The sequence below is a fragment of the Pseudonaja textilis genome, chromosome 17, assembly GCF_049901715.1.
Source record: "Pseudonaja textilis isolate UNSWEBS1 chromosome 17, rPseTex1.2, whole genome shotgun sequence".
In the NCBI taxonomy this organism is placed as follows: Eukaryota; Metazoa; Chordata; class Lepidosauria; order Squamata; family Elapidae; genus Pseudonaja; species Pseudonaja textilis.
The window spans coordinates 8,481,413-8,492,077 of record NC_142006.1 but is presented as its reverse complement, the minus strand read 5'-3'; the positions used below and the strand labels follow the sequence as shown (position 1 = coordinate 8,492,077).

Here is a 10,665-nt window from a genome sequence, read left to right as displayed (position 1 = left end):
GCCGTTGGGTCGATCTCGCGAGATCTTGTGTGGCTTATATATCTCGAGGCCGCGGCCATCCGAGGCCTTTTTAATTTTCGTTCCGCAGCCGGTTGGTCGTTTTGTTGAATCCGGCGCCATCTGAGTCCGACGTTGGCGGGACGTTACCGGAGCCACCATGCCGCCCAAGTTCGACCCCAACGAGATCAAAGTCGGTGGGTATGGAGCCTGCCTGGTTCTTCTCTTAGGCTGCATTTGGAACCGTTCCCTGCGGGTCGTGTGAAAGCGCTTCCTTGCGTGTCTATCCTGTATATTTGTTCAGTATTTTGCCTGATTATTCAGTATTTTGTAGTAATCAGATAATATACCGTATTCAGTATATTATTCAGTATTTTGCCTGATTTTTCAGTGCTTCCTATTGTCTTGACCCCTTTCCTATTGAACCCAATTATCCCTCGCTTAATGGGGTGTGTGTGTGTTAAGCATTTCATTAACTTTGCAGAAATTAACGATGAAAAAAATGAGGAGAGGCATATAAATTTAATAAATAAAAGGGATTTACAGGGTCGTAAAAAGGAAGTTTTAATAAGATCATTAATTCTGCCTTACACTGCATCGTTTTTATTTCCCCCGTTTTCTAGCTTTGCACATATTTCATTTCTGACAGTCCAATCTCTTCTTGAAAGCCTCTGAATTGTAAAATAACTTAACACGTGGGAAAGGCAGCCTGCTTTTGCCTGGGGATCTCCGTGCAATTGTGATAAACCTCAGGAGTGTTTAGGATTCATTTTAACAGTTGCCGTTGTTATATTGTCTTTATTTTTCTTGCAGTGTTCCTGAGATGCACCGGAGGTGAAGTGGGGGCCACTTCTGCCCTGGCTCCCAAAATTGGACCTTTGGGTTTGGTATGCCTTGATTTTACATTTTCTTGAATTAGAGTTTTCGACTCTGGGAATTTTAACCTGAGTACATTTTTTTTTTTAAAGCAAGCAAAAAGTGTTTTTTTCAAGTCTACAAAATTGTCTTTGCTCAACCTTGGGTGTTGGCCATTAGAATCACACCTAGGCTTGTGCTGAATTCATGTCCTCTGGACTAATTAGTTTACTTTATTGTACAACGAAATTAAGTATTTGTCCCCATTGACTTGTGGAAGCTAAATTTAAGTGACCGGGTTACCGGTTCGATTAGTCAAACATGTGTCCCATTTCAGGGCCAGAATCTATGGCCAATACCGAAACTGAAAAATGAAAAACTACTGAAAAATCCTGCTTCTGCCTTTTTCAGTCCCCAAAGAAGGTGGGAGATGACATTGCCAAGGCCACCGGTGACTGGAAAGGACTGAGGATCACCGTGAAGCTGACGATTCAGAACAGGCAAGCACAGGTACAGGCAACGCCATAAGGGATGGCTCTGTGGTTAAACTCTGCCAAGTCTCAAAAGGATTGGCCGAGCTGCTGCCATGAGCTGTAATCCCGGCAGGGTTGACTCAGCCTATCATCCTTCCGAGGTCGATAAAATGAGTACCACTCCAATTTGTTCTGTGGGAGGTCACTTAAGATCGGACCTTGAGTAGAATACAAGCCCATGGGGGAATCCTGGGCTGTTCTGACACAAATCAATCATATATATAAAAGCAAACCTTTTTAATGCGTTTCTGTGAATTCTGTTAGTTCACAGCAAAGAGTCATTAAAACTAATTGTCCCAGATAAAAGCAAGCCCTTTCAAGGTTGCGAAAGGCTTCCAAGAACACAAAGAGTAATTTGCATAGAAATATCCAAAGCCAGAAGTTTCCAAAAACAAACCGGAGTAAGTAGGGCGTCAATGAGGACTATGAGTAGATAGAACTTTGCTTCCTGCAAAGAAGCCAACCCCAAAGGCTAGCTTTTATCCCTTCAAGGAACGGGGCCATCACCTTGCAGCCTTACTCCTGAGTCGCCTGTGCTGCTTCAGCTGCTCTTTCCTTTGAGCAGCCCTTTTGGCACGGGCAACCCGGGGCCCTCTTCATCACTGCTGCCAGACTCCACAAACCTCCAAAGGCAGCACCCCCGGAACTGCCGGAATCCTGACAGCAAGCTGATTCTGAGACATGTGATTACATGCAGAGCAAAAACGAGTTGAGTGCAGGTATAGAATTTAAGGTTTACACACACACACACACACACACACACACGGCTTATTGTTACAGCATCCTTGTAACAGGCCTGTCACCTTACTGTCACCTTGTGAATGGGTTCAGGCATTTCACAAGTGTGCCAAGCCAGAGGCTCGGCATACCAAGATTGGGACACCTACACGTTTTGTTGAGTAAATCACACTGGGTTGAGTTCCCCCGACATCTGAGCCAACTTTGTGAGTCTATAATGGGGTGGATTGGATTGTTTAGAGCCAAAAGCTGACCACCTCCTGGCCTCACAGTTTGGCTGTTTGCCCCCTGTAGATTGAGGTGGTCCCATCAGCCTCTGCCCTGATCATCAAAGCGCTGAAGGAGCCGCCTCGCGATCGCAAGAAGCAGAAGAACAGTGAGTGACTCCTTGGTTTTATATAAGAAAAATGCGCATGTCCTGATCTTCATTGACTGCTCAGCTGCAGACACCACCCAACTTGTGGAAAGACACAAGGGTAGCCTCGTAACGACGGGATGAAATCAGCCAAATAGGTGTATAGTCAGGCTGGGATGCAAGCTAACTTGGAAGTCCGCCGTTTGAAATTAACTTTTCATGGCTGTCGGCTCCAGTAATACAGGAAATCCTCGCCTTAAAGCAGTTCCTTTAGTGACAGTCCAACGTTACGACGGTACCGAAAAAAGTGTCCTAACCAACAGCTTTGCAGCCTCCCCGATGGTTGCGTGATCAAAATTCAGGCGCTTAGCAACTGACTCATTTATATGACGGTTGCAGTTTCCCTGGGGGTCACATGACCCACTTTTGCAACAAATACAAATCCACTGGGGAAGCCAGATTCCCTTAATGGCCGTGCTGCCAATTTAACAGCGGCAGTGATTCATTTAACAAAGGTCGTAAAACTGGGCAAAGCCCAACTGTCTTTGCTTTAGCCACAGAAACAATCGCCGAGTCGTGAGGCGAAGACTACCTGCGTTCACGGGCCTTTTAATTGTGCCCAGGTTTTTCGGGGGGGTGGGGGGTGTGGAGGACACCGCAGCAATGTTCTTGGCGCCAGCCACCCGCCACTGCGCTTGCCTATTTTCAGGCGTGGCTTGCGCATTCCAGTGGTGAGCTGAGAGGAAAAAACCCTTTCAAGGAAACAGAGCTATTCTCTCCGTGGGTAACTCTGTGCCGAAGACTGGGAACAGAAGCAGAACGGCGGGCGTGCAAAAGTTTTCTGAGCGATGCGATCGACTCTCCTGGCACACAAACACAAAAAACCCCAACTGGGCTCCTTCTTTGTTGTGTTTTTTCCCCCTCCCCCCTAACAGTTAAGCACAGCGGAAGTGTCAGCTTCGATGAGATCGTCAACATTGCCCGGCAGATGAGGCATCGATCCTTGGCCCGAGAACTCTCCGGTAAGATGGGATCACTTATTCAACGAAGAGGAAGAGTTTTGTTCTCGGCAGCTGACAATTGGGAATGTAGAGTAGGCTAGAGCAAGAAAGGATCTTTGAGGTCTTCTAGTCCAGTCTCCTCTTAGAAACCTCCAGTGTTGGAGCCCCCATAACTTCTGGAAGGAAGCCGTTCCTCTGGTTAATGGTTCCCTACTTATTAGAAGTAGAGCCAGTCTACTACTCGACAAGTGGCCAATACCCCAGAATCCAAGCTGGACTTAAAAGTCATCTTAGGTTGAAGAATCCAGGTCCTAAAAGGAATGTGTGTTGAAAGGGCCAGGCTTGTAGCTCAAAAGAAGAGGACAATAAAGAGAAATATCTCTGTATGATACTTCAGTTTGGCAAAATTAACCGGCAGCCGACTTTTAAATTGAAATTTTAATAGACCTGTGAGCTAGATTTGGACTTTCTCCTCCTCTGCCCCTTGGGTTCAAACTCAACTTTTCATTGGGGGGCCTTGAAACAAGGGCTTGGCCCTCTCCCGAAGGAGCCGCAGTTGATTTCCAAACAAGATTATAATAAACCTCCCCCGTATTCGATGGATGACTGGGAGATACGAGGAATTATGAATTCACATCCTGATCAGAGGAGCAGGATTCTTGTGCACTTAGATCTACAGTGACTTTTGGCCATTCTACATTTTGGGGGTAGGGAAGTCAGTTTGCACACGCAGCAGGTGGACACTTAATGTGAATTCAGACGTTCTTGGTTCTTGCAGGAACCATTAAGGAGATCCTGGGAACTGCTCAGTCGGTTGGCTGCAGTGTGGATGGGAGACACCCCCATGATATCATTGATGACATCAATAGTGGGGCAATTGAATGCCCAGCGGTGAGTATTTGCCTTTTTAAAAACAGATGCTCATTTAATCCGCAACCTTTGGGGGTTGTGATTAATATCCTGGCTTAGAAACCAGGAGACAGTAAGTTGTAGTCCTGCCTTAGCCGTGAAAGCCGACTAGGTGACATTGGGCCATTTCCCCTCCACATCTTAGGGTGGTTGTTGTGGAGGAAATTGGAGGAGGGAAGAATATTGTGTATTTTTGCTGCTTTGAGTTACCTATAAAAAAAATAATGGGATAAAAACAAATCTAATAAATAGATAAGTATTAACACCTGGCCAATAAAACTGACAGGGTGATTCAGTTCCCTGGTCCAGGGTTGTTGCAGGAGAGAAAGTCAATCTGTAACTAATCTGCCTTTTTATTTTCCTTCTCCAACAGAGCTAATAAGTCTGCTACCTGAACTATCCTGTGACAAAAGTAGTTTGGCTGCCACCATGAAAGATAGAATCCTATTATCTTCACCAACTCTCCAGTTTGGCTTCTTTGGGCATGATTCCATCACAGCCCCTTAGAATGTTGAAAATGTTGTGTACGCATTTCAAAAATAATAAAAATTGTACCAAGTTAACTGCAGCTCTTTCTCAACTCTATTTTAAAACCAATTACACCAGATTTGCCTCTGTGGCCGTTCAAAGTTATGGTAGCACTAGAAAAAAGGGACTTATGATGGTTTTTCACACTTAACAACCATTGCAACATCTCTATAGTCAGATGATTAAAATTTGGATGCTTAGCACCTAACTCACAACAATTGCATCCTGTGATCCTCTTTTGACAATAAGTGGGGAGGCCACATTCACTGACAACTGGGTTACTAACTTAACTGCAGTGATTCGCTTAACAGCTGTGGCAAGAAAGGTCATTAAATAGGGCAAAATTCACTTTTAACAAATTTATCCTCAGGATGAATTTTGGGTGCAATTGTTGTAAATTGAGGACTGTATGAACACAGAAATGTTGTCAGGGATTTAATTTTTAACTCTTCTCAAAATTTGTTCAGCTGAGTTTTACAGCCAAAGGTTTTATTTTTCAGTATGTAACTAAAAAAAAATAGCCAAAAGTCATTGTTCCTATTTTCTAGCGGCAACACCACCTACACACTGTACAAATGTGATGTAGTTACAATGCTTGTGTACAAACAAAAAGGCTTTGCTTCTCCATTGACCTGGACTTTCTTTTTAATGAAGGTAAGGTCAAGAAATGCAATTTGGCAGTTTTGTCTTTTGTTTTTGAAAGTTTGTAAGAGTAAAATTGGCAACCTTTAAAAAAAAATGACTCTTTTCCATTCCACAAACATTTCCAATGGGCTACTGGGTTTTGTCCTTGTAGTTTTCCTAGATGGATATTCTTTATTTCTCTCCTCCCTTACTAATACAACCCAGCCTAGAAGGCTTATAAACAGGAGATAGTGTCTTTTTCAAACCTTTTTTTGCAAGCATGTATTAACCGCAAGCAGCCCACAGATGTTACAAGGAGCAGAAATGGAGCCAGAACGAGCCCAGTTTTGTTGTCGCTAGCTTCACAGCGTCGAAAAGGGGCCTGTTTCGTGCTTCTTGGGTCGTCTCACACCTTGGATGTAGAAGCTTGGGCACCTGGGCAGACGAGCGTTGTACCCTTTGTCTACATTGTAAGCCCCTGGGCCTGGAGTCTCCACTGCCAAGAAAAAAGATGGCCGGAGATCATTTGGTGTCTCCTGGCATATATCTGGATTTCGCTAAGAAGAATGAAAATCGTACCCCAAGGTTAGAAGGGACCATGGTCTGGAGCTGTGAAGATCGTAGTTTGTTTAAGGCTTGCTTTAAACCCCTCTGCCATACTGTTTTTACGACGTTCCCCTTGGGGAAACTAGAAACGGTTAACTTCGTACAATCTGAAGGAATGGATTTCTTCTGATCCTCTTATCAAGGGTTTTTTTATTTTTATTTTTGAAAAGGCAACTGGACTGATTTTTGGAGGTTCTGTCAGGGGGGGTGGAGAATGAAAATATTGTGTTTTCTTTGCAGTCAATTAGTCTTAAACACACTGAGAACCATGGTGGCTATTTGGGGTTTTACCTGTGACCTCAAGGTCACCTGAATCAGGTGTGTGAAATCTTGAAACAGCCAAAAGGAGTATATTATAAATTGGGGATAGGTGGTGTCTATAGCTCTTCCTTTGTTGAGAGAGGACAGGAAGGAAAACCTTGTTTTTCTTAAAAAAAAAAAACACTTTCAAAGTGAAAACCACTTGATACAACTGGATGACTTAAGACTATAAAAGACAGCCTGATTCTCTTGAGGTTCCTCACCTTTTTCAATCCACCTGTACAGAGCGAGAGGGGCAGGGTTGATGATTATGGACGGTGAACGGTGAAGCACAAATGTGTAGGCACGGTCAATGTTATATCGATTGGGTCCTGGTTCATCGATGGCGCCTGCAAGAGAAAATGGTGGTAATCCTTAGAATATTTGTAGCTCAGGGTTGAACCTTTTGTGTTCTCCAAGCTTGCGGGTGTTTCATTGCCCGCTGTCCAAGGGAAAGAAAATGACTTGCATTCGAGCACACGCAAATATTTACTTTGGGGATGTTCTACAACCTGGGACTCCCTAACCCATCTCCCAAATCCAAAACAAGCCTGCCCCTGCTTAGCTCCAAGGTCAGCCGAAGGGCCGTTGAGTTGTTTTCCAGATGTTCCTCAACCTCTGGTTCCTTGGTGGCTTACCAAGAACAAGAAAGCCTTCCTGTCCCCGGAGAAGTTATGTTGGGACCACCTCACCTTTGTTAATCAAAGCGTACTCTCCTCTCTGGCCGAAGGTGAAGTTTGGAGTGTTTGACCGGTTGCCAAGATTGGTTCCTAAGAGTTGACCATATTGGGAAGGAGAAGGCCACTGGGGGGAGGAAATAAAAAATAGAGAGAGGAACTGGAGCAGATCCACTGAACTGCAGGTTTATTGATGTCTGCCCATGGTGGACCTCTAGGCATCATCACATCTGAAGGAGCTTCCAGGAGATCCCGCATTGTGAGCGACAACGTACGTTGGTTTCGGTGCTGAAATCCACTTTCCTCCAGAAGGGGTTTCTGCTCATGAACCAAGACTTTTGCCACGCACGACGGCCTCCGCCTTCTAGTAGAAAAATAACACCGTCACGATGCGGGGCTTAAGAAAAATCTCAATTTTCAAAAATCTCCCTTGAGATTTCTCATAATTCAATCTCGCCCTTGATTGACAGGAAGAGACCAATCAGGTGACATGTTGGAACAGCTGTTTGGACTGTTTTACCTCTGACGTTTCCTGCAAAGACCAATTTTCAGCAAAGATTCAACCTAGGTTTCTTTTTGTTACCAGGATCGTCTCTTAAAAAAAACATTTAACGGGCCAATTTAATGCTTTCCTCAAATTACGACCCTAACTGAACTCAAAATTTCCATTGCTATGTGAGACAATTCTTAAAAGAGAGCTTGGCTCTATTTTACGACATTTCTTGCCACAGCTATTAAACAAAACTCCGCAGTTATTAAATGAGTAACACCGTCTTGAAGTCGACCTGGCTTTCCTGTTCGCCAGTCGCAAAGGGGATCTCCTGATTCCCCAAGACACGACGATGGTCATAAATTTGAGTACGTTCCCAAACGTCTGAAATTGGATCAGGTGATCTTGGGGAGGCCGCTGTCATAAGTCACTTTTTTCCAGTGCTGTTGTGAGATCGGTCACTAAATGAATGGTTGTAACTCAAGGGCCACCTATGCTTTCTCCTGAAATAAGAGTCCAACCCATATTCTCCCATTTTATTCCACCACGTCTATAAAGGAAGACATTTGACGACAAAACAAGAACACCCATTCCGTTGTTTTCCCTTGATGGGGTGCAGGATCTTGCAAATCTCCCATAGAAGAAATGTATCCAATCAGCTCATTTATCTACTGTGTGACATGTCCGTTAAGTTGCAACATTAGAAGATACATTCATACCTATACAGAGGAATCTGGTCGAGTCTTAAAAAGTTCCAACGCTAAATTTGCACCCAGGTAAGGGTCACCAGAATTCAAGAGGAGCTGGACTATTTGTGGCAACGTAAGGATTCTAGGCCGATAACGCGTTTAACTCCGCCCCCATCTCTGCTTGCTCTTCTCCCACAACCTAATGTTGAACCTCTCGCCGAATGAGAGGGGCGACAGAGAAAGAATACAGTTTGAAATTGCAAACTCTACCCTTTCTCCTTCCTCAGACAGACCTTCATCTTAAGGCAGGTGGTTCTTTACCTGCCAGGTGGGCTTAGCAATGGCTCCAAGGTCAACGCTCAAGTGCGTGGTCCCTGTGTCCCTTCCCCAATACCTCGAGGAGGGGTCTTCCACCCAAACGTATAGGACGGGGCGATGGTTTCTCTGTAGGCCATGGAGGGAGGCGAGTAAGCTGCTGGACCAGGACTGTCCGTGTTCAGTACAAACTGCAACCGACCTTGGGACTTTTCGTCTAAACAAAGAAGCAGAAAGCTAAAAAGCAGTCTTTAATTAAGTGGGGTGGCTTTCAGACCATCTTGAATTAGAAAACAGCTTCAATGTGCCTCATGATTACTGCTACGTGTGTGAAGTCACCAGACTGATGTGCAGTTTCTTCAATAAGGACTATAAAAAGGAACCCGGAGCATCGTCCTGAAGGATTGCACTTACTATTTTTCTTCCCACCATAAATGTCCGGGAATAAAGGAGTCCGACTCGTTTCTCTGCCTTGATGACCCCTGGAAACAAAACACCAGAATTTACTCCATGCATTCCTCTGCAATTGGCTAATCATAGTCTTCCTCAATCCCCACCCACCCAAAGTTAAGATAATTACAAGGATCAGTGGGGTGAAAAATCAATGCATCACCCAGAAAAACCCTGCACTAATTTTATTCTATTAACTTATACTTATTTATTTAGATTCATTCATGTATTGGCCCCTCACCCTGGGAAGGACTCTCCCCAAAGCAAGAATGAGCAATGGTTCAGCTTTTGTTGAACCTAATTAAAATTTAACAAAAATCTGAATCAAGAAGGAAACCTACTGAGGTTCTTCCTTAGTCTTCTTTGGCTTTATTGCATTAAAAAAATAAGCTATCCTGCACAGCATTTAGATATAAAAGTATCATAAAATATTGTAGTATCTTACTATACCATACTGAGACACGAAGTAAGACTCTCGTTTCCCGAAAGGAAGAAAGCTATATGGACTTGCCAAGAGTGACTTGAAAGGATAAATAAAAATTTAAAAGGATGAAGGACACTCATGCTACCTACCCCTCTTACAGATCAAGTGGTTTGTGTATGGAAAACCAGCCAGCGGACCTAACCAACTCTACCAGTTTAGATGTTCCTCTCTAGAAAAATTGTACAGGAAGTCTGTCCATGATTTATTTATTCAGTTTGTACACGATGATTTCCTTCCAAGGACTTTCCAGTGTGAAGACTTAACCCATCCCTCGAATAATTAATTTATGCTGATTTAATTCATGCTGTAAGCTGCCCAGAGTTGTTGGATATGAGATGAGCAGCAAATAAATTTCATAAGTAAATCCTTTCAAGAAATAAATTTTTAAGGTCCTTCCTTTTGCCTTGAGTGGACTCCTCAATTTTGAGCACATACACACACACACACACACACACACACACACACACACATATATGTAAGTGTATTTGGCGAGAAAGAATGTACCTGCCTTTTATAAACAGTTGTCCTTTGAGGTGTCTTCTTCTGGCCGCTGTCCAAGTATTTCTGAGCCATAAACTTGATATGTTTCTTCTGCGATTCCATTTCTAAGGCTCAGGGAGGCAGACTGCACCATACGGGGGTCACCTGGAATTGCAGATATGTGACATCAGTGGGTTCTCTCGCATCTGAGGTTCCGTTTGCCTGGAGAGTGGCCATTGGTCACCGGTCAGTTGGCCGTGGCGAGGTGGTTTCTTTCAGGCTGGTTCATGGAGGATAGTTTGGGGGAAAGTCCCCCCCCCATATAACAAGCTGTGTGGTCTATATAGTGTCTCTTATTAAATGTACACCTGGGGGTGGTTACAACCGCTAGGAAGGGGGTAAGGGCAAGTTTTCGCGGGTACTTACATGTATGGTATTCAGCTTTGTTCCGGTATTTCCCCACGTCATTGTAGTTGTGCTTTTAAAGTTGTAGCAACGTTTTGGCAGAATCTCATCGGCCATCATCAGGCTTCTGAGATGCAATGCAAGCTAAAATGAGATGGCTTGGTTTTTGTGGGTCCAGCAAGCTTTTGGGCTTAATCTGGGATTGAATGAATCCCAGACAAGTTTGATT

At 44.1% G+C, this 10,665-nt stretch overlaps 2 protein-coding genes and 1 non-coding gene across 3 annotated transcripts; 2 read left to right on the top strand and 1 right to left on the bottom strand.

Annotated features, from left to right (window-relative positions):
* Window positions 1-63: 63 nt before the first annotated feature.
* On the top strand, window positions 64-4,951 carry RPL12 (ribosomal protein L12). Its single transcript, XM_026712223.2, has 7 exons — window positions 64-194; window positions 811-884; window positions 1,264-1,362; window positions 2,418-2,499; window positions 3,414-3,500; window positions 4,258-4,370; window positions 4,762-4,951. The coding sequence occupies exons 1-7, from the start codon at window positions 158-160 to the stop codon at window positions 4,765-4,767; spliced, it is 498 nt and encodes a 165-aa protein (XP_026568008.1). The 5' UTR covers window positions 64-157; the 3' UTR covers window positions 4,768-4,951.
* On the top strand, window positions 3,161-3,292 carry LOC113444062 (small nucleolar RNA SNORA65). The gene has a single exon (XR_003375182.1). It is a non-coding gene; the product is annotated as a small nucleolar RNA SNORA65 (small nucleolar RNA).
* A 416-nt stretch (window positions 4,952-5,367) lies between the features above and the next one.
* On the bottom strand, window positions 5,368-10,580 carry STPG3 (sperm-tail PG-rich repeat containing 3). Its single transcript, XM_087914458.1, has 8 exons — window positions 10,458-10,580; window positions 10,060-10,196; window positions 9,032-9,099; window positions 8,697-8,834; window positions 7,399-7,487; window positions 7,139-7,250; window positions 6,671-6,796; window positions 5,368-6,036 (listed from the first exon to the last, which is right to left on the bottom strand). The coding sequence occupies exons 2-8, from the start codon at window positions 10,152-10,154 to the stop codon at window positions 5,903-5,905; spliced, it is 762 nt and encodes a 253-aa protein (XP_087770584.1). The 5' UTR covers window positions 10,155-10,196; window positions 10,458-10,580; the 3' UTR covers window positions 5,368-5,902.
* Window positions 10,581-10,665: the final 85 nt, after the last annotated feature.